At 38.6% G+C, this 24,173-nt stretch overlaps 1 protein-coding gene and 1 long non-coding RNA gene across 4 annotated transcripts; one reads left to right on the forward strand and one right to left on the reverse strand.

The window, feature by feature from the left end:
- The first annotated feature begins 488 nt into the window (after positions 1 to 488).
- LOC146483660 (cysteine and histidine-rich domain-containing protein 1-like) lies at positions 489 to 15,187 on the forward strand. The gene is made up of 13 exons (XM_085105823.1): positions 489 to 640; positions 3,418 to 3,467; positions 5,960 to 6,016; positions 6,177 to 6,263; positions 6,427 to 6,488; positions 6,845 to 6,951; positions 7,759 to 7,820; positions 10,147 to 10,217; positions 11,224 to 11,329; positions 12,481 to 12,506; positions 13,521 to 13,617; positions 13,739 to 13,801; positions 14,794 to 15,187. The coding sequence occupies exons 1-13, from the start codon at positions 565 to 567 to the stop codon at positions 14,902 to 14,904; spliced, it is 975 nt and encodes a 324-aa protein (XP_084961949.1). The 5' UTR covers positions 489 to 564; the 3' UTR covers positions 14,905 to 15,187.
- Positions 15,188 to 17,773: 2,586 nt separating this feature from the next.
- Positions 17,774 to 23,717, reverse strand: LOC146483661 (uncharacterized). 3 transcript variants are annotated; one of them, XR_014863813.1, is made up of 3 exons: positions 23,573 to 23,717; positions 18,899 to 18,965; positions 17,774 to 18,089 (listed from the first exon to the last, which is right to left on the reverse strand). It is a non-coding gene; the product is annotated as an uncharacterized LOC146483661 (long non-coding RNA). The 3 variants fall into 3 exon arrangements; XR_014863815.1 differs by lacking the exon at positions 23,573 to 23,717 and adding an exon at positions 21,794 to 23,555; XR_014863814.1 differs by lacking the exon at positions 23,573 to 23,717 and adding an exon at positions 20,342 to 21,787.
- Positions 23,718 to 24,173: the final 456 nt, after the last annotated feature.

Here is a 24,173-nt window from a genome sequence, read left to right on the forward strand (position 1 = left end):
GAACGCGTACCAATTTCACCCGTGCTCGGACTACCTTTTCAGAAGGGCCGAGCACGGGTGAAATTTTGGGTCGGCAGGGATAAAATTTGGTACGGCAAAATCATTTACACTGCAAAATTTACCCGAGCCGAACCTTTTTTTTGGGTACGCGTGCCATTTTTATCCGAGCCGTGCCAAAAAATTTCTGTAGTGTAAATGGGGCTTAAATGACACGTACGCGAACGTGACTCTTGCCTTCGAGCGGTGTTGTGTTACAAAGATTCGATTTTCAAAGGTTTGTATTGGAACTTTACGGGTTTGATTTAAATACCTAAAATTTAATGTTTTGTGAATAAAACTGCCTTACCTTGTATCCGTGTTATACTCTTTGTTGTTTCCCGCCGTTAGCGCTTTTCTGGTGGATCACCAGCGCCAAAACGGCCTGAAACGCCGGGTACGAGATTGGTAACTCCGATCGTCTCCGGTCAGCGGTACCACGTACGGTTTTTATCATTTTTATCAAGTTCGCAAGACGAACGTAAATTCTGTCAAATTTTGGTGTGAGTTTTTGGTATTTTGGTTGAAATGTCCACGGATCAGTTGCTTACCTGTTATAATAGAGGATGTGGTAAGAAATACAAGGAAGAAGAGAACGGAGAAGGTAATAATGTGATCGGTGGACATCTCGCATTAAAGTAGGTTACCTTTTACTTGTTCTTGGCTTGAGTCGAGTTCACTTGCTTTAGGCAGAATCAGCTTTGCTATTTCACTAAGGCTTTGTCTGCTATCCGAATGGTCATCAACCTGCAAAGCTGATTTAAGCTCACGTAGCTTTCGCATTCCATGCAAGTGCGACCGTGTGATCTAAAATGGAAAATAATTTTGGCATTTATGGACCGCAGTATCTCGTTGTGGTTGACGTGATCTTGGTTGATTTGATCTTCAATTTTTTTCCATAAAGTAAAGGCGTTTTTCTTCCTCTAGCGTTTATCTGGAAGTGATTGATAGCAGTTTCCATCCAGTCTACCTGGCAGTGAAATGTTAATTCTCCCAACCTGTGATTTAAGAACAGTGCCTCCTATTACCGACGGAAGTATTTTTGCGAGGCTCATGACTATGGGGGGAAAGCAGATCTTAGCAAGCACTTTTTTGAATCCAAAATGAAAATTGTGGGCAACCACAACTTTTAGAGATAATTAACCCCTTTAACTCCTAATTTCAAAGAGCAATTCTTTTTTTATTTCTCCTATCTTGTCCCGATACTTTTCTTATAAAAGTGCTGTGGAGAAGTTAGTAAAATATCAAGAAAATTCACCTTGAGTGATCATATCCGTAATTCTCATGGCCTCAGGGATTGAATAAGTATTGATATTGTAAGGGGAAATTTGACATTGAACACTCAGTGTTAGGCCAGGGTGCGTATTTCCGTGTATGTCCCACTCTGAAGATACCCAGCAAGTTTCGAGGTTCTACACCAAGTGGCTGCCAACCGCCTAGTAGACTCTAAATCCTACCCTGGGAGAGAAATCCTGGATATTTTGGGATAACAACAGTTCATTTGAATGGTTGAAGTTTTCAAAATCCTAGGCAATCTTAGGCCAGGTACTACCTCCGTCTTACTTCGCACTACCCCAAAGACCACAATTGTATGGCAGTACGCCAAGTGATTTGGAAACCTATGCCCAAGTTCTTTTGGTGGAACCTACATAGAATACAGCCTGGGTGTCAGTGCTTATGGGTTAAGCAACAACCACACATTTTCATAGATAATTATCTCTGAAAAAATTTGTGTTTTATAACCCTCAGTTTTCATTGTGGATTAAAATAGCCCTTACATGGATCTGCTTTTCTCACATAGCCAACAACTGTGCACAAATAAATTTGAATTAGTAAGCAAAGAAATTAGAAATTAGAAATTAGAGGTTCTTGGACAATACCAAGATGCACAGGACATATGTGCAGCAGCAACAGGAGGCACCACTCTAAATGAAAATATTTGTTTATTTATTTATTTATTTATTTATTTATTTATTTATGAAAGCTATCACTAACCAAGAAAAGATAATACAGTGGCAAGGGACACACAACAGAGTGAGAGTCCAATTAAAGTGTACCCTTGAAAATTAGAATATGCGTATAAAATTTACATATAAATCATTTCATATCTTAAATGACCTATATCTATTAGAAAACCCTAAAAACTATATAAAAATAATTATAACCTTTAGTTAGCTTAATATTGCATCCAACAATTTCATGATTGGACACCTTCTTGAGACCACAAAAAGGTGTCCAAGCTTTTAAGTAAGTAAGTTTTAAGTTGAAATCCTCAAATTGCACTGTCCAAATGAAAGTAATTTTCCATGTGCTGCTTAGTGTGCTGAAGAAAATGAAAATTTTCATTATGCACTGGTTAAATCCTCAAGTATAACCAACCAAATGAAAGCAAGCGAAGCCATGATTTCTTGTACACTGTAGTACTGTTATTGTACTATACATAATGGTGTTTGCTTTTGAGTCCTTTGATCAAATCCTAACAACCGTTAAAATGAAAGCTAGCTTTTAAGCATTAATTTCCTGCTTATTGCAGTGTATGAGTTGGCTTGAACTTTTTAGTCTGTACATGAAATCCTAAAGCACAACCATTCAAATGAAGCTACTGAGATGCACTGTCCTGGGGGGTTTGAGTACAGGTTTGACATGTTGTACAATAAAAAAACCGCATAAAATTAATAACTACTTTTCAGATTCTGACATGACAATCATGTCAAGATATATAGTGAAAATAGTGGGACTTTTAATATACAGTGTACAAACTTATTTTTCCTTATTAAGGACGGTGCCTATTAATACCGAACTATTTTTGCGCGGTTTATTACTATGCGGAAAAAGCAGATCTTAGCAAGGCCTATTGGAATCATAAAACAAAATTAGGGGTAACCACGCATTTTTCAGAGATAATTAAACATTAGTATCTCTAAAAAACGCCAAAATATAAAGCAATGTATGGGATTTTTTCCTAAATAATTTGAAGCCTAATTATCTCTGAAAAATGCATGGTTACCCCCAAATTTCTTTTGAGATACCAAAAGCATTTGGTAAGTTCTGCTTTCTCGGTATAGTTTTAAACCGCGCAAAAATATTCCTGTATTAGTAGGCACCACCTATAGGAAAACCAAGTATCTCGCGATGCGCAGAACGTATGCGCAGTAACAATAGTAGGCACCGTCCTTAAGTGTTTTCACCTTAAATTCTTCCTCATGAGTTTACTGTGAATAAATGAATAACCCTTTGCTATCAGGAATGGATTGAAAGGTTAATATTATTGTCTGTGGTGTTTCCATGATAATAATAATAACAGCTCTGAACAGACAGTAACTGTTGTGCTGTAAGTGACTAAAATTTTTAGCTGACTGTGCAATTTTGTTGGTTTTTCAGACAAGTGTTCACATCACCCAGGTGTTCCAGTTTTTCACGATGCTTTCAAGGTAAACTGTTAATTTAAATATTATTCATGTTTACATAAGGGACCACAATTGTGTGAGTTTTTAATAGCAGGTATTGAAAATAAATTTTTTACCGTTTGGGTTAGGTGAAATTATAGTGAGCACATTTTGTATGTTGGTATATACAGGGGTGTGGTGATATAGTAACTTGTTGGAATCAAGGAACAGAAGATGTTTTCTGTGTTCTATTAGTTTATGGAACCACGGGGAAGCGCTTTGGAGAAGGAGAAACTGTCATGAAACATGAGCCACAGGCTGTGGACTTCAAGTCACCCAAATCTTGACAAGGCTTTTTTTATTAGTTAAGAAACTCAAATGCATTTCAATTCCTTTATAAAAACTAGAATTCGAAAGTGTGACATCACAAATATTTGAATTTTTGAAACTACTTAACATTTATGAGAATGATGTATTAACCAGTAAATGACACAGGCATACTCTGAAGAAAACCTAAGTGCTCCTATCAGGAGTCGAACCGAAGACCTTCCGATTACTGGTTGGGATGCTCTACCACTGAGCTACAGGAGACTCGTGGGAGCTTAGGCCATTAAACTAGGTGGATGGGACAAACATCCTGCATACTAGTAGGATTTGAATGTCAATGTGTGGCATATGCGCAATGGAAATGATATGATGGAATATGTTAAGCCTGGTGAATGAATGAATGAGAATGATGTATTAATCAGTAAATGACACAGGCATACTCGGAAAAAATACATAGGAATCAACTTGAAAAGTGTCATCCCATGGCTGGCTATGACCTTTTTTTGTTCGACCAACCATCCTACTTTTACATGTATGAACGAAAGGGGAATAAAAAACTAATGCCTTTATAAGCATGGCCTTTCTAAAGATTCTGTTCACAGGTTCAGTACAAGCCCTCTACTTATTTAAGGAATGAAGTTTCATAAAACTTTGTTGTTGCTTAATGTTTCCCTTTTACAATATCTTACTTGATTACCAATGGCAAAAGTAAAAGGGTCTTTACACTTTACTTAAAAAAAAAAGTAAAAGGGTCTTCATGCTTACTTAAAATAAGGTATTTGAAAAGAGAATAATGAAAAAATGCTTACTTGCAAAAAATCAGCATCTTAGGTTGTAATTTGGGGGAGAGATATTATTAAAATGTTTAGAACTGAGGAAAAATTGAAAGGATTTATATGGAGCCATCGCAGCATAACAGCACTAAAATCTCACCCCCAAATTGCAATAAGGTGCTAATTTTTGGCAAGTGGGCATTTTTTCATCATGCTCTGTCAGAAAATCTCAGCAAATCACCTTATTGTATAAATTAAGTTTTGTGATGTCATCGCTTAAGGACTCTATAGCCAGTGAAATTTTATTTTAACAGAAATACATGTACAAGCAATCAGGGGGTGTGCTCAGTAAATTTTATTTTTACAGACAGGAGATGAGTATGGACATGGTGCAAATTAAAAATGACATGCACCATTACACACCATGTTGCTTTGAAATGAACATTTTACTGTTGTTACGTGTTGAAGGTCTAATTAACTATCGTTAGCTATGCCAAGGACCATCGTCAAAACAAAAAAATAACCATTGGCTGACCAAGATAGGATAATGATTGAGTTATGAGCTTGAGTTGAGTTTGAGTTAAGAAACAGTACAGTCGAACCTGTATATAACGGCCCTCTATTAAGCGGCCACCCTCTATTAAGCGGCCACTTTTTAAAGTCCCGATTTTTCGCGCATACAAACGCTGTATTTGGTACCTGTATTAGGCGGCCACCTCTATTAAGCGGCCGCGGCCACCCTGTGGCAGCCCCATGTTTGTCTTTCTTTGTTATTTTTACCTGTATTAAGCGGCCACCTGTATTAAGCGGCCAGTTCCTCAAGTCCTGAGGGTGGCCGTTATATACAGGTTCGACTGTACTTACAGTTCGTGGCCATTTGGATTTCATGATGTAATTAGGTTGCTCTTTAATTTGTTTCACACAAAAGAACTTCTGCTTTCTAACTATAGTCTGTGACAACGCAATGACGTCATAGAATCCAAAATGGTGGTGCCTGGGAAATTTAAAAGTGAAAATAGGTGATAATCAAATAGCCAATCCCTGGGTGACTGTCCCTTTGCTATTGCAGGCCCTAAGTTGTGGAACTCACTGCGATCTGCATTGTTGATCAATTTCAACAAAGGTTGAAGGCTTATTTATGTCTCATAAACAAGCTTTCCACTGTTGATGTTGTTGCTCATAATTTTTATCAGACAAATAGTTTTTAATAGGTAATGTATTATCTCTTTTTATATTAGTGTTAAGGTTATGTATTTAGAAATTTTTCTCTTGTTTTTGTGTGCAATTGATCATTAGTAAATACACTGTAAGTTGTGCAAGAGAGATTACATTAAATAAAAAATTAATATTTTTGAGGATTTATAAACCAAAAACAAATTATGTAAACCACAACATATGAACAATTTAATGGATAAACTTATTTTGTTTTGACCTTAGGGTTGGTCTTGTTGCAAGAAAAGGAGCACAGATTTTACAGAATTCCTCAACATTCTGGTAAGCATAGATAAAGGCACCAAAATTAATGATTCTACACTGCAGGAGCTGAGAGTCTTGTGTATAACATTGAGTTTGTTCGACTTTTGAAATGGTTTTGGCCTTTTGAGGATTATTTTTTATTTGCAATTAGAAGGGATGATTTTTGTTGTCATTGTAGGGTTGCACTACATCGTGCCACAGCAATGTTAAACCCCCTGAACCAGAAAGACGAAGTACAGATGAAAAACCTCTCGGTCTTGATGAAGTAAGTTTAAAGAGCAGTTGAGAAAATTTTATTAACCAAAATTTGTCATTTGTTTTTAAACACATTTAAAACTTGAGGCTGTAATAATAATATTATTAGCTTGTCCATATCAGTTTTGACATTATTTTATTCATAAAACAAAAATGATGATTTCTTGTCTAAGGTGATAAAAGTTGAACCTCCAAAAAGGAATCCAATCTCCAGAAAACCCATTGAAAGACCAAGGTACTTTTTAACTCATTCCATTGAATTCTTCCACCCTCGTACCCAGGTCTCTCCTCTTCATGTCCCAGGGCTGTGAAGAGGAGCGACCCTGGGAACTAGGTTGGAATTCCTCATGTGCTAGCTAGTTTATTCCTAGTTTCTAAGAAACGCTTATAGAACTTTTTCCGCTTGGCCCAGCCTCTTAGCTCAGTTAGCTTGCTATTTCTAAGTGGCTGTGCCCTCTTCTTGAGTAATTTTTCTTTCTTGTATTAATGTAACACTGTATAATTTCTGGGCACGAATAAAGATTGTTGTTGTTGTCATTGTCGTTTACTTGCATGTAAGGACATTTTCAAAATAAATTCTTTTTGTAATAGTGATGACCTCCCCAAGACACGGCTGAAGAGGACAGTGACAGAATCTTTGAAAAAGGCTTTGCTTAAATGGAAGGAGCAAGAAAAGGATAAACCTGCTGCAAGTGATGGTACATATGTGTACATGTAAATAAAACTAATGAGTAGAAAGAGACTTTGGAGCACAAACAATTTTTTGGTTGACCAATTTAGTTGGGATGGTGAGGTGCTCTAGATGTGTTCATATATCATATTGAAAAAGTGTTGATTGTAACGTTAATTGAGGGTCGTACAGGGGGGGTTTCCTGCACGGTTCACGAACAGAAAAAATAGCAAATCACGGATCACAGAAATGAAAATTTCGTTTTCAAGCTCTTCACGGGTCACGCAAAACCTTCAGGTCACGGATTACGAAGAATAATTTATTACATTCACGTTTCACGGGAAATAAAATCAGCTAATCACGCATCACGAAAATACCCCTGTACGACCCTCTTAATTAACAAATTGACAGCAGTTTTTATGGTCTATACTCTTATAGACCATAACATGACATCATAAAATGTTCAAGACTCAAGTGGAAAGGCAAGTGGTTTTTACTGCCAAGTTTTGAACATTTTATGGGCATTTTAAGTAGAGCATAAAAAAACTGCTATTAATTTGTTTTTTGGTTGTTTTTTTTTTCCACACTAACATAGAAAAAAAGTATGAAAAAAAAAGTATGAGCGGAAGTGGCTTTATTTTCTGTTGAGAAGGCATACACGTTACATCTGATGTCATTTTTATTGCCTGCCAATCAGCGCATGGGAATTTTGAAAGTTGTGTTGTAAAATACCATATGACAGTAATAACCCAAAGCAGGGTTTCTCTCCCTTGCATTTCCTTGGGTACGTTGCTACTCCTACAGTGTACTTTACTAGGTGCTTCTTTTTTTCCAGGAGGTGAGAACACAAATGGTGTTAAACCTGGAACAGTGTGCAAGAACAGCGGCTGTGGTACAGTAAGTCTGATTATGGTCAAGCCCACCTTTATTAACTCCTTAACATATCACATTGTTGGTGAACAATAATTATTTTTACTCGCTCTGTAAGGGAAAGAGAATAGCCTATACCTGGAAGAAAACCAACAAATTATGCCAGATACAACTTTTGATAAAGCCACCTCCTGGCGGTAGCCAATTGAAAGAAGTAGTTTAAAGTAAACATTCTTTGGCAATTTCTAGTAAACTTTGTACTCTCAATGTAGTCAAGAAAAAAATATACTTTTACTGTACAGTGTAGGTTGAAAATGTGGCATTTTCATATTCGCCAGTGAAACTGATTCGCTGAATGCAACCCAAATTTTCTCAATAATAGTGAAAATAATATTGTGCCATAAATGTGGAGGGCAGTAAAAGGTTCCCTGCTTAGGTTGGGAAAAAATGCATATTTTATTTTGCCAGGCTGTGGCTTGAGAACTTTTAAGTTAAAAGGATCAAAAAAGTAAAATATTTGAGCTTATAACTCCATGGGAGGAGAGGGGAGGGGGTGACTCACCTGTTTGTGTGAAAACAGAAATGAATGGAGAGGATTATATGGGTTGTAAACAGTTCCTGTTTCTATTTAATAGAAACAGGAACATGTTTTAACATTAAAATGTTAAAACATGTTTACTAAATAAGGGTGCCATTGTTATTGCCATATCAGTGAAAGTAATTGCTCATCACTGAATGGGGACTCACACATTTGTGGTAGGAATTTGAAAAGAAGAAGAAGAAAAAACTTAAAAAACTGGAAATTTTGATATAGCAAATTAATGACCTTGTCATGCAACCAGCATTGTACATCTTGTGGCAGACTGCACCGAAATTGTTCATAATCATATGTATTTAAATCCTGCCAAGTTTGGTAGCAAAAAAATATTAATATAACATAGAGGAGATATTTTGTCTGCAATGACTGCATGTCACAATTACGTCAATTGTGCAAAAGATGCCATAGATTTTTGCAATTCGTGGTCAAGACAGCAATATGTAATCACAGCAGTAACTTGCAAAATTTAGCTCTACATGTATATAAGGTCTGAGTGCCTTTATAAAGAGTGTATTTTCCTGTGAAATCAGTCACAAGTGCCAACATAAAAAATGACACCTTTCCTTGGCAACTGATGTCGTGCAGTGTTGATCCAACATGTTTATTCATTTGTTTTGCAAACATCAGATTTATTCCATGAAATACAAAAGCATCTCGACTTTTCATGTTAAAATGAGGCTTTCACAGTTATTTACGACTACTGGATTGCATTAATTTTTGCAAAGGCAAGATTGCGATTCTGGTGACCTGTAATAAGAAATGTTATTTGCCTTTAACGACTCGGAGTGATGGCTAGTGTTTCAGTAATGTAACTTAAATAACTCTACTATAGTTTCATAGAAAAAAAAGTTACAATACATTTTTAATTTCGAAATACAGTATGTCAGTTAATGATAAGATGGTAACTTATAATCTTCCATATTTCTGCAGTCAAGCATTACCAAGCTGCATTAAGCTAACTATGAGTTCTGTTTTCTCAAATTTTAATTTTCGCTTGGAGGGGACACTTTCAAGAGTTACAACTCAAAAACGATTTGCCCGATTTCAGTCAAATTTGGCCAGTTACGAGAAAAAATTATAATGAACATAAACATTATTTTCTTGAAAGCCATTTCCATGGATTGTGTAGACTCCATATGTTTTTCTCACAGTCTCAAAAAGTTTCTGTAACTTTTGAATGCAATCGAATTAAAGGGGAAGTATCATGGGGTTTTTGACCTCTTTTGTTAAAAATGGTGAAATAAGACCTTCACTTTGCTACAAAATAATTCTAGAACAGCGAGAGGAGAGAAATCAAGTGAACTCCTGACAGGAACAACACGTACTCTGTTCTAGCGCATTTTGGAAACAAAAATACGAAAACTTGAAAAACATTAGCCTAATATTTTTCAAGTTTCAATCCATACCGGCCTACTCTGTCTCTGGCCAGAAGCACTAATCGACTGTTTTATTGCACTGGGGTGATAATTTATACCAAAACTAGACAATTATTTTTTGTTTCTGTTCTCAGACAAACATTTCTGGGTTTTGAAATGATATCAAATTTTCGTGATACTTCCCCTTTAAGGAAAACCCCAACGTTATTTTTTATGTTTTGGGATCCTGACCTCAAGGAAAAAAAATTCGAAAAATATATAAAAATCGCGTTGAGTTGGAACTCTAGCACGATGGACAGTTCTCTTTATTTAGTTCAGGAGTGTAGCTCAAAATGTATGCGCTATATACACTATACGTTCCTCCTTAATTCTTTTCTAGGCCTATGTAAACGAAAGTACGAATGATGAAAAGTGCTGGCATCATTCTGGCGGACCTGTATTCCACGAAGGGTAAAGGCTGCTTTTCACTAGGATGCAAGCGAGCATAGGCATATAAAGACAAGCAAGTGAGAACACTAGCGACATAAACATAAGTACAACCACACGCGCAGAAAACCATTTCTTGACAGAATCTCTACTCAATATTAGGCAAGAATGGCGGACGAAACGGTTGACTGCATTGTTCTTGTGCTTATGTTGTCCCCGTTCTCATAAGTGAAAACTGTAGCATAAGCATAAGTGCAAGAAGAACGAACATGTTCATTCTTTTTGTGCTTATGCTTATGTCGCAGGTGTTCTCACTTGCTTCAGCGGTGTTTGTGTTGATGCTTATGCTTATGTCCTAGTGAAAAAAAGATAGAGTTTATTATCTGGCATTGACTTAACAAATCGACGGCAGTTTTCTATGGTCTATACTCTTATAGACCATAAAATGACGTCAAAAAATGTTCAAAACTCAAGTGGAACCACGAGCCGCAGGCGAGTGGTTTCACTGCCAAGTTTTGGACATTTTATGGCGTCATTTTATGGTCTATAAGAGTATAGACCATAGAAAACTGCCGTCGATTTGTTTTTTACAATAACATGGAAAAAGTACGAGCGGAATTGACTATTTTTTTCGTTGAGAAAGCGCGCGCGTTACATCTGACGTCATTTTTATTGTCTGTACTCTTATAGACAATAGCTACGAGCCAATCAGCGCGCGAGAATTTGGACAGTTATTGTAAAAAAGTAAATGGATGCTCTTTCATATATGAATTCTTTCATCTTCAGTTGAAATGTACGAATTTCATAAATTTCACTTCAATCTCTTCACCTCTATTGGTACATTATGAATTCACATAATGCCCAACTCCCAGTTGGTTTGATAACTTAGTCTGTAGAGCTTTGCACTGGTATTGCGAAGGTCATGGGTTCAAATCCTCTTCAAGCCCATTTGATTTCCCACAAGAGAAGCTGTAGTCTCGTCCAATGTTTCCTATGGTCATTAGTAGTGTCGTGTTTTTGTCTTTCTAAGGTATAAGTTCTGGACTTGTTGCCGGAAAAGGACGTCAGACTTTAACGAGTTCTTAAAACAAGAAGGATGCACTTCAGGATCTCACAGATGGGAATTGTCAGAAGAAGTAAGTCCTGCATGCTCACACGCCCTCTCTCAAGCAATGCAAGGAAGAGATAATTATAATAATTATTAATATCATTGAACAGATGCGAAAGATGTAAGTGACGATTTGGCCCCAAAATTGTAAATAATTATAGATCAGTTTTCTTTTATAGGCTCAGTTTTAAGATACAGCCAAGATATTGTGTATGAAATAAAAAAAATCTGTTTATTTTTTAACCCTAAGGCCTGAATTGGTACGTTTTCCTAAAAACTAAAGCAAGGTTCAAGCCAAACATGAATAATTGAGTTATTTCTGTCTTCTTTGTGGTCAAATTGATCCGCAGCGTGGATTGGCAATTTTTGCCGGGTTAGGCACACTGGGTGATTGGTGGTGATTTTTGCTGAATTATTGGTGATTTGCTCACCTGCCTGATTATCCATAATTTCAAAGGCTTGTTGTGGTGATAGATTTTGCTGGTGAAAATCCCTGTTCCAAACTATTTGTCCTAAATTGGTGCTTCATGTACAAGTACAGTATATCAAAATAATAGCCTGTTGTTGTTGTTGTAGCCTAGCACATCAAGGGTCCCATCCTATGGAGTAATATTCCTAGTTCCTTCATGTAAGTGAAACCTAGTGGTTGGGATAACAGGCTTGTAATTCGGAGGTCCCAGGTGTAAGTCCCATTCCTACCACTTGGATTTGTTTCGTAGTAGCCCTGTTTACAAGTCCTGCTATGCAAGGCCAACCAGATGGGATTTTCAACAGCTAGGTTACATGTAGGTTCAGGTTGTAGTGTTATACATTCAGTGATTTACAGCGCCCCCATTTGGCACTGCAAGTCAAAATACTTCAACACTCAAATAAAGTTATGATTATTATTGTTACCTGTGTGAGCCATCTTTTTCCTTCATCTTACGTCATATAGACCTATTCGGCTAACGCAATGTTGTACCCAATTCAGATCCCCTGGGGTTAAGATTCTTTGTTCATTGCATTAACATTATAATGTAGCATTCACATTTAAATGATATGGAAATACTTAGAACAAAACATGTTATGCCCAAAGGATTTGAATTGGGTACAACATTGCATTGGCCGAATAGGTCTATTACCTGCCATGTGTTGGTGAATCCTCATGCTTTTCTGCTTTCTATTTTGATCGATTTGCAGGAAAAGGGGAAGAAAGTGCTGTGCAGGTAAAACCAAGTTTGATTTATAACGGAGTTGATAAGGTAATTTGGCCGCCGTAAAAAGATTTAGGTACTGGCGTTTCACGAGTTAGCCTTTCCTCAGTGAATCCAGAGCGAATCCAGATGATTTGCTGATGAAGGGCCTGTGCTCAAAACGTCAGGCTCAAATGTCTTTACGCCAAATTACCTTATCATTGATAAAACCAAACATTCGTTTCTATCCCTGCACCGATGCCACAATCAATAGAGGGAATATTCTTGCGGCTATTATTACTGAAACGTTAATAAATCCATCCATCCATCCATCCATCCGTTCGTCCGTCCGTCCGTCCGTCCGTCCGTTCGTTCGTTCGTTCATTCATTCATTCCTCTCTCCCTTCCTTCTTTCCTTCCTACCCACCTTCCTCTCACCCTTCCCTACCTTTTACCTCCCTCCCTTCCTTCCTTCCTTCCTTCCTTCCTTCCTTCCTTCCTCCCTCCTTCCTCCTTACCTTTCCTTCCCTTCTCCCTAGTTTCGTGCTTCCTTCCTCCCTTTCTTCCCTCCTTCCTTCTTTCCTCCCTTCCTCCCTCTCTTCCTTCCTTCCTTCCTTCCTTCCTTCCTTCCTTCCTTCCTCCCTCCCTTCCTTCCTTCCTTCCTTCCTTCCTTCCTTCCTTCCTTCCTCCCTCCCTTCCTTCCTTCCTTCCTTCCTTCCTTCCTTCCTCCCTTCCTTCCTTCCTCCCTTCCTTCCTTCCTTCCTTCCTTCCTTCCTTCCTTCCTCCCTCCCTCCCTTCCTTCCTTCCTTCCTTCCTTCCTTCCTTCCTTCCTTCCTTCCTTCCTTCCTTCCTTCCTTCCTCCCTCCCTTCCTCCCTCCCTCCCTCCCTTTCTTTCTTAATTCCTCCCTCCCCCTCTTCCTCCTTCCCTCCCTCCCTTCATTTGTTTTCCAGGGTTAAATTTTTAGATCCTCATGTAGAACACTCCAGGAAGGAAATTTGAGACAATTTTTTGAAGGTTATGTTAAACTGCACCTGTTTTCTTTTAAGGTATGACTGGTATGCAATGGGAAATTTCATTGTTATTTCTATTTATGCCAAGCTGACTGATCCTGAAAGAACCTTTGTAGAGGCAAATCGAACATCAGTAAGTCGTCATTTTCCACTGAAATCTTTATCCATAGATTTTTTATCTGGTGCTGCTTGAAATGAAGAGCTATAAATGAACTTAGTAACACATACTAATTAACTTACTGTTTTCGTTGTAGCTATTTGCCCATGTGACGTTTGATGGTTCGAGTGTTTTCGAGCTTCAATTTAGTCTGCATGGAGTAAGTTTTTTACTGTATGTATGGGACAATCTTGGAGCGCTTTCTATAGTATAGAAAAGCCAGTTGGTGTGGTGGGCAATAAAATAGAACTGAAACCTTCCCCTGGAATTTTTTTGTCATTGCTCGTTTTTGTTGCACTGATGAGAACATTATTTTTGTATTTGCTTCATCACACTTGTGCCATGCTCCCTGAGGGAATAGTGCCGGTTTTTTTTTTTTTTTTGTTTTTGTTTTTTTTTTTTACCACGCTTGTATGTTAAGGGCTAAGTATTAGTTATAACTATTCTTTGCCCCTTCTCCGCTATACTAAACTATTTTTTCGAATGTTTTATGTGGAGATGAATAAAGATAATAATAGCAAGTCACATATTTTGCGAAATTCGTTCCTGTACTTTTCGCACGCTAAGAATTATGGGTGAATGTACCGGTCGGGTCACCACTCGTTACCATATCTCAAACTGCCCTTGGACATTTACTTCAAATTACATGAAGTGAAGCTTAGGTTAGCCTACATTGCTCCCCGGTTAGCCTAAATAGCACTCCGGTTAACCTTATTTAACTAAGATAGCTTGCGGTTAGCTTTTGTGTGTTGGGAGGTTTGGATATCTAGCCAACAAAATTGCGGAATTTCGTCGTCAGTCTAGTGGTTAAGTTTCCCGTTTGGTTATCTGACGACCCGGTTTCGACTCTTCTTTAGGTCACTTCTTTTTCTAACTTCAAAATTTATACTTCGTTTATGAACATTAAGAGGAAGAAAGGGCCGTTTGAGATCGGGAAACAAGTCTTTACAGTTGTACTGTTGTATTTGACGGAAAATTTTTAACAGGTTTTCCAAACAATTGGAAAACCAGGGCTTTGGAAATTTTACCATGTATTTCGCCTCAATTTTGTTCGTTCTGGGCAAATTTTCCCTTCAGTTTGCTCAGTTTTTGAGACGGTTTTTGTTTTCAGGTAAACACAAGCCTTGATTTTACACGTCTTTTCTTTTTCAGCTTGTTGACCCGGAGAAAAGTTCTGTGATGCTTTCTCCAACAAAAGTGGAAATCAAACTACGAAAAGAAGACATAGGAAGCTGGCCTTCACTGGAACTGAAAGGGAACTGAACCGCTAAACAAGAGGAGGAGAAATAATTTGAAATGCGCTGAGCATCGATTTGAAAAATAACACGAGGAAGCCCAGAGAAACACCAAGAGTTTCCACTTAAGAAGAACATTAGAAGGAAACACCAAGTTTGAATTCATGCACCAACATTGTGTCAACACAGTGCCGATGTTGTCCCGACACCGCAGCAATGATAAACCAACTTTTCAAGCTTGTTTAGTTCCTGATCTCACTGCTTGTCATGTACACGTAATAAAAGGTATTTATGTGGTGTGTGTAAACCTATACTGGATTTGTTATGATTGCTATTGAATCCGCTAGACTCTGAGAACGAGCGAAACCAAAACTTGCTAAAACAAAAGAAAAGTTTCCAAAGTCTGACCCTTAGTTTTCTCTCTGAAATTCACGAAGGTGGACAAGAATCTCGCGAAGCACAAAACGCCTCAAGCATGGACTCTTGTTTGTCCCAGACCATTCATTTGAAGACCGCTGCTGTGAGCCTTGGGCAGAAGCGAGGCTGGAGTTGAATTCGTTTTGGAACAAACTTCGGTCGCTTCTTCTCTTGTATGAAAATTATGTTAAGCACTGATATTTGTCTCCGGCAAAACAGTCAACTTAAGTCTCGTTTCCACTCAAAGGCCAGGCTACTAAGCAGATAACTGTAAAATGGGTTATTTCGTGTAAATATCCCACAATCACAAATGCCGGCTGCCACATTGAGATAAATAAATACGCGTTATTGACCAAGGGTGAGGTCAAGATGGCTGCCAAAGCGTCGTGAAAATATAAACACTCCCGATTTTCCCGATTTGTCTGCGACCATCCGAGACGATCGGGTATCTGTACGATTTTCAGTTTTCATTAGTCGGGAATGTCTGGGACGGTCGGGAAACAGTGAAATCCCCCATCGTCTGGGATTTTCCTGACATATGAAAACTAGGCTTTATAAAGACGCGCTGAAAAGTTCTAAAAACTACACGCCTAGCATACACAATGTTGCTAGTACAGGGACAAATTTCGTAAAAAATACGACTTTTTCTGTGCCAATCGGCTGTGTTAGGTTCTCAAGGTATTGTGGTAAAACGTACAGCCGCTACCTTTTTCCTTACAGTGGATTAGCGGAGCTCCACAATAACTTTTTATATTTAGTACACGGCGTTGCGAAGAAATGAAGTTTATCAACATTTTACGAACGAGCGCAGCGAATGAGTAAAATATATTTTCTTTTAACACGAGAAAATTAAATTGGGATCTTCAAGCCACTGTGTAACTTTCTTTTTTATTATATAGACAAATCTATCTTTCGCCATTTTTTACTGACTGTTTACACAAACAACTGCGAAAAAGCGGGAAATGACGTTGTCAATATCCTGACCAGTGAGGATATGGAAAATGCGCAACTCGTGTCCAGGATGTAGGTTCGTACGAGTTTTACGAGTGATGTATTTTTCCAATATAAAAGCACTCCCGTCTTTATACAATTGATCCCAGACGTCCTTTCAAGGCGGCCCGTTATTTCAACAAATCTGATCACGTGATACAAAGCACTCTTGCTTTCGGGCGGGAAAAGTTGAACCGGCGGCAACTTAAATGTAAACCCGCTGCCCCTGAAATCCGCGCCTGCTGTCTGGGCTACCTCAGAATTTTTGAGGCGACACGAAGGACTCAGACGAAAACGACTGGTTTCAATTTTTTTCCGGTTACGCCAAATATGCCATGGATAGATGGGCGGCCTCGGTTCTCCTAAGGAGTGCAGATGTCCTAAGCTAGGAGATATAAACAATCGGGTAAAAGCAAGATATAACGTGCTATGTGAAAATATGGTTTCCCGGCGAGGACATGAACACCCGTCTCCTTCTATGGAGATGTGTCTTTTCGTAGTTTACGCGCAAAAAAAAAAAAAAAAAACATTCCTGTAGAGTAGGGAGAGCAGGCGATGGCGCATAATTTGACCCGTCTGTAACCATGGTAACTAGTTGTAACATTAGCCAAAAATAAAGACCACGTTTTCAACAGCCAAAAGGAGACTTACATGGTACTTAGATATAGTTTGCTCATGGGGTTCTAACAGAAAAGTGTATTAAGTTTGTGCAAATTTTACTTGCAAGAAGACGAAGATTACAAGGATTTAAAGGTTTTTTCGGAAGACTGGCTTACCAACTGCTTTGTAGCTACGTAGATAGGCTGCTCCTCTCGTCATTATTGTATCAAATAGTATGGATCAGACTAATTATGGTCAGGCCTAAATTTTCAAAGAGCGGATAACATAATCCAATGGATAAGCCACCATCCAGCGGAGCAGATGTAGTCCTCATTATACAGTTTTCAGTTAATGGCACTTCAATATACGTAAGTTTGTCCTTTTCATAATTCATATTTGACATTTGACATTTTTTATTTATACTCTCCACTCTTACTGTAACATATGAAGCGCAAAATACAAAAGTTGGACGTATTAAAACATGGACTAACACGCAGCTCAGAAATGCAATTCAAGTACTGAGGGGGAAGGAGTGTATCATCAATATTGAGCAAGGTAATATTTACAGAGTGCTTCTCTAACATTCTTTTAGTAGGTTTGTCCTTGTCTGAGGAGTGTTATTCTAAGAAAAATCTCCTATAACGGTTCGACAGAATCTCCTTAGATTTGTACTGAAAGAAGTTATGAAAAGTTTGGCTTACACTGAACTTTCCACATCTTAATTGCCGGATAATGACTTACAAAGTGGATCAAAATATTACCCACTCTTTAAACAACCAGCCTCAGATCCGCCCGGGCATAAAAGAGCTAAACACACGACTGCTGTACTTTTGTGTCTACCATCTTGGATGCAAATGCACAGGATACAAAACAACAGTAAACAAAAAACGTAACTTGAATATTTTAATTTCATGCATTCTTTCTTTCACAAGCTCCTGTAATTGAACACGCTAACGTACTTTAAAGACTGTTTGATTAAAACTGCGGCGGGAATTTTCATGAAAATTTGTGAAGAAAGTATCAATTCTTTTAAGGTAGCGATAATGTTATGCCATTCAAACTAATATTTCAGAAAAGAGGTCCTATCTTCCGTAACGTTTGTATAGTTAGATAGACACCCTGGGTTGTTCGGTATCTTTATCTTCTCCAGCATCGAAAATGCTGTAGGCAAATCTCCGGAGACTTTGGGTACTCTTGATGGCGGACCTAATTAAGAAAACAAAAAGAATGAAATAAGGCAATGAGTGTGCTAATTTTTAGTTCAACTTTAACACGTAATTTTTGTTGTAAAGGCAATGAAGAAACTTCAAATGTTATTTGCCTCTAATGGTGAGGCTCTTGACACTTTTATTTCTGTTACAAAAGTTGCGTATGTAAGGACAAGTTCTACTACGATTGAGAGCCTAGGACCACTCATGCTAAGGCTAATAAGAATCGGATATTACCATGTACACGTATATTATGATCATGCGGATGAGTGTAGTTCTATGAAGGACTGTTTGAAGTGACATGAACTGACGTTTCGACAACCCGAGCGGAAGTCACCTTCAGAGTGTGGAGCGTCAGTAGATGGTATAAATGTCTCTGGTTGTTGACCTGATTGGTCAGCGAAGTCGAGATGTTATTGGTCATTTGTCAATAAGCCGTGATGTTATTGGCTGTGACGACTGTAAAAATGTCTGATTGGTGTGCTTCGACCCTTCTTTTGTTAGGCAAAAGTCCGCTGGTCTATTGTTAGTAAATTTTTCTATCATTTGTCTGTTTTGTTGATGTTGTCAATAAGTCGTTTCTAAGGTGCAAGTAGTTGTAGGCAACGGTTGAGTGACGTTTGTTCTAAATTAGTAAAACAGCTCTACTAGAGTTAGTCGTTTATAATAATTTCTACTGCAGGTAACGCAGTTGACACAGTCTCAGTCGATTTTGTGGTTCGTTTGTGAATGTCGATGTATGGCCGGCCACTAGGAATTTTCTTTCCTGACGTTTTCATCAACTTTTAATAACTATTTACAGTTTACCTTTGGACTCAGTTGTTTTTGATTCCTCTTTCACTATTTCGGGGGAGATTTCGTCTTGGAGCACAATCTGCGCAAACAACAACAAAGAGGAACAAGTTATGAAAGAAACCAACTAAAATAAAAAGAAAGTCTCCTCAGTAATTTTCAATCTACAGCCATAGGCGTACGGGGCGGGGGGGGGGGGGGGGGGTGACACATTGTGTTTCTATAGTAGTTTCAGTGCACCAAATAACACCACTCTTTTTTTCGCGCATTCAGCTGTGAAAAAGACCCCGCTCCTCAATCCAACTGTTGCTTGTTTGTACCTCGAGATCACAGCAATTGCCGTACAACTGAACATTGTTTGGGGGGAGGAGGGCTGAAAGGATAAACGAGGGGAGCAAAAAGGGATAACAGTGACGAAATAGGGTGTAAAAAAGGTGAATGTGTCATCAATTTTGGCGCCAATTGAAGTTACATTCATACGAGACAGTTGTTGGCTAGCAATTGATGAGTTTCTGGTTATTAAATCGAGGAAAGATTCTCGCAGTTAGTACGCAACTTAAGCAATTGCGAAGAAGCTGCGATCTTCTATTTGATCTTTCATCCGCCAGGGCACCCAGGCAAACGCCATCGCGCCCGGCCTTCAAGCCCTTGTAGATGAACACACACAAAGACAAACGCACCTGCACCGGAATCGCACCACCGTATTAACACTTACTATTTGCCCATCGACAACATGCTGTCCGAGCTTGAGCTCAGGTTGAGCGGAAATGACAAGGAAATACTCTGTGCTTTGGGAAATATCCGGCTGTCACAGTGAAACACCTGATAAAGAGAGCTTCTCCCGCGTTGCTAAATTTTACAAAATTGACGGCGAGATTCTGGAAGCCGAGCAGAAAATTACGCGAGTTTTCGTCGTGTGCGCGGATAAGGCTACATGGCTGTTTCAGAAATGCTGGAGACAATGCACGAGAATGATCAATTTGATATGTTTCCACGGTTTGCTAATGTGGTATACATGTCCTTGCAGTGTTACCTATTACATCGTGTTCTGCAGAACGATCATTCAGTGCGTTGCACAGATTGATAACTTACCTCCGCAGCACCATGGGGCAACAACGTGTCAGTACTGATCGCACTTATTAACATTGAAAGGGCATATACTAACTCTGTAGTCAACAATGACATGGACCGTATCATTGATATCTTCGGCCGTCGAAATGGCAGAGACAACTATTTCTTTTAACGTGTTTTATGAGCTCATACGGATAGATTCATATGTAAGAATATTTTCTTTTCATATGTAGGCCTTATTTTGGTGCATCGTATGACCCTCATTTCTTTTCGACTGTTTCTTAAAAATTGGGCAAGTTACGAAAAAAATTTTAGCAAATGGTTCACCCCCCCCCCCCCCCCCCCATGGCAAAAAATTGCCCGTATGCCTATGTTTACAGCCTGTACCTCGCCTTTTGCAGCAGACATTCTTGCACGACGATACGGTGCGAACTTCTGGCCTGATTGTTTGAAAACCGGATACTGAGAAAAATATTGATACACTTTCCAGGTTAAAACGCTTGTGGCAACATTAATCTATATGTTCGAGTTTTGTGTTATTTGTCTCTCGATTTGTGACATCTGAAAAAACTGAAAGGTTAAGCTTTTAGTGTTATATTACAAGGGTTGCCCGCCTAGATCGGTTTGTGAGTGATGCAACGGTTTGAAAGCTGAATACTCGTAAAAGGCAGGCCAGAAAATTCGAAACTCGAACTTTCGAGGGTAAATTAAAACGATCATGGAAGTTTCTAAAATTGCATGTTCAGTTAGTTACAGAATCGAGTTTTGTGTTGTTTATCACGATGGCATTGAACTCTGTGATCGTGTACCATTACCTTGTGATCACGGACAAAAATTGATCATGAGCTGCATGTGATCATGTTTTGCCAGTAACTGAGTCGTGCATGTCACCAGATGAAGATTCCTCTCCTCAAAATTTTATAATGAAATCAAATTGTGAAGTGTAATGTTAGGATTATGGTGGCGAGCGAAAACCTTAAAACTCCTGCCTAATATAAATAAAAGTAAATGCATCGAATCAGTACTGTTAGCCTTCAACGCAAACGTCCTTACGGGTTCGTCACGCGTTTCCTCCCCCACGAAACGCGTAACGAACCCCTAAGGACGTCTGCGTTGGAGGCTACAGTACTGTCGACATGAAACAAGATTTTTACAAAGTCCGTTTTCTTAGAGTCCAGTTAGAAGTCGACAAGTGGCAAGTCTAACGTGATACCAATACTAGCAATCAAAGTTCCACAGAATGAAGCAATACCAGAATAGTTTTTGATCCCAAAATTACGTCTTAATAGGAGACATCCAAAAAATTTCCAGCATGTTCGTTGGCTTAGGATGCTGTAGCCTGTCCCCAGACGTTTAGATACTGGGAGATACTGGGGAGCGACGTCACGGAAAAATATTGCGCTCACGTAAAACGAGAAGAGACTCCCCGCCTAATAATTAGCAAACTTAAGGTGACGATAACGCCAAAGAAAACCTCTCTTGAAAATATAACTTCACTTCATTCATACTACTTGGCTATGATTTTAACTCGTTCTAGTTCAACTGAAACGGCGAACTAACCAGGATTCGCCAGCAACCAAATTGGTAGGAGTTGCGTTCAAGTAACATTTCAGGTTGTTGTTTTGCAGAGGATGGCAAACAAATTTACCAAAATTTAAAATTCACGTGCAGAGCGTTTTGTTTTGTGGCGTTCTCGTTGCGGCCACCGTTGCGTAAGCTCCCTAACAATCTAGTTAAGTACAAGCTCTAAAAAAATGCGATAAATGAACAACCAACTGAAAAATATCAACTAAAATAAAATGAAAGCCGCCTAAGCAGTTTTCGATTTACAGCCTGTACCTCGCCTTTTGCAGCAGACATTCTTGCACGACGTTATGGCGCGAACTTCTCGCTTGATTGTTTGAAAGCTGAATACTGAGAAAAATATCGATGCACGCACTTTCGAGGTTAAAACGCTTGTGGCAACATTAATCTTATGATCGAGTTTTGTGTCGTTTGTCTTGAGATTTGTGACAATATGGGACTGTTTTGATCGTACCATGTGATAACTGAAAGGTAATCTTTTTAGTGTTATATTACAAGGGTTGCTCGCCTAGACCGGTTTGTGAGTGATGCAACGGTTTGTCCGGTTTGAAAACTGACTTTCGAGGGTAAAACGATTATGGAAGTTTCTAAAATTACATGTTAGTTGCATGATCGAATTTTGTGTTGTTAATTGCTTATTGCAATACCGAAAGCGGCTCTGAACTATAGAAGAGAAATTTTTGCAGCTTCTATACTGTCTTGACTGAAATGTCACGGGGATCGTTTGCGGTGATTTCCCTGACAAATGAGCTCCACTACATTTCATTTACATGTACTTTATATAGCAATGATGCCCTACTGATGCAAATCACGAGAAATCGGACAGAGCATCATCGCAAGTTAATAACTGTAAATGGTCAAATTGATATTCAACCATGATTTTTACTAACGAGACAACAGTCTTTGAACGGTTTGCATGCTGGAATAAGAATTGCTTAGTACTAATTACTGTCATATCTGTATTTTTTATGCTGCATTTGTTTTGTCCTAAGAAAAGAATTCTCGTCGATTGGAGGCTTATTTGTTAGAATCCGAAAAAGGCTTCAAAGCCGAAGAATGAAATCATTACACTAGATGATGCAAATACATCGCTCAATCAGACAAAAGAAAAAATAATATCTCGCATTCTATTGAACGTAGAAACTGACCCGTTCGAAATTGTGCTTAAAGCTAGAAACGACTACTTTACTAAACAAAAACTCTTCACTACCAGCAAACTAAACTTGTGGGGAAAAATCTTATCAAAGCTAGATCGCGCAACAAGAATTTTATAATGAAATAAAATTGTGAAGTGTAATGTTAGGATTATGGTGACGGGTGAAAACCTTAAAAATCCTGCCTTATATACTCCCTCCAGTAAATAAGTACTGTCGACTTAATACAAGATTTTTTCAAAGTCCGTTTTTTTGGAGTCCAGTGAGAAGTCGACAAGTGGCAAGTCTGACGTGATACCAATACTAGCAATCAAAGTTCGACAAAATGAAGCAATAACAGAAGAATAGTTTTTGATCCCAAAATTACGTCTTAATAGGAGACATCCAAAAAATTTTCAGCATGTTCGTCGGCTTAGGATGCTGTAGCCCAGACGTTTTGATACTGTGGAGGGACGTGAAAAATATTGCGCTCGCGAAAAACGAGAAGTGACTCCCCGCCTAATTATTAGCAAACTTAAGCAGCGATGACGACAACGCCAAAGAAAACGTCGCATAAAAATATAACTTTACCAGGAATCAAATTGGTAGGAGTTGCGTTTAAGTAAAAACTAAATTTAATCATTTCAGGTTGTTGTTTTGCAGAGGATGGCAAACAAATTAACCAAAATTTAAAATTCACTTGCAGAGCGTCTTGTTTTGTGGCGTTCTCGTCGCGGTCACTCAGTTGCGTAAGTTCCCTAACAATCTGCTAAAGTACAAGCTCTGAAATTCTTGCTTGTCGGGAGGTAAAAAATGCCATAAATGAACAACCAACTGAAAAATATCAACTAACATAATTTGAAAGTCGCCTAAGCAGTTAGTTACGATTTACAGCCTGTACCTCGCCTTTTGCAGCAGACATTCTTGCACGACGATATGGTGCGAACTTCTCGCCTGATTGTTTGAAAACTGGATACTGAAAAAAATATCGGCGCACGCTCTTTCGAGGTTAACACGCTTGTGGCAACATTATCCTATGTTCGTGTTTTGTGTTATATGTCTTGTGATTTGTGACTTCGATCGTACCATGTGATAACTGAAAGGTAATCTTTTTAGTGTTATATTACAGGGATTGCCCGCCTAGACCCGTTTGTGAGTGATGCAACCGTCAACCTCGTTCCCAGGGACTTTTCGAGGTTGATGCAACCGTTTGAAAACTGACTTTCGAGGGTAAAACGATTATGGAAGTTTCTAAAATTGCATGTTAGTTGCATGATCGAATTTTGTGTTGATTATTGCTTTTTGCAATACCGAAATCGGCTCTAAACTATAAAAAAAAAATACTAAACAAAGTACCGTAAGATAAGCCAAGATGAATACACAAACGACAGCAGGTTACTGGACGAGCAAGACTACGAGAGCGGTTACATTTAAGACAAATAGTCTCAAACGTTCTAGGATTATCGCAGTCATAGTTATCTAGAAATAGCACTGAAACAGTA

The sequence above is a fragment of the Pavona decussata genome, unplaced genomic scaffold (assembly GCF_977016875.1).
Source record: "Pavona decussata unplaced genomic scaffold, jaPavDecu1.1 SCAFFOLD_38, whole genome shotgun sequence".
Classification (NCBI taxonomy): Eukaryota; Metazoa; Cnidaria; class Anthozoa; order Scleractinia; family Agariciidae; genus Pavona; species Pavona decussata.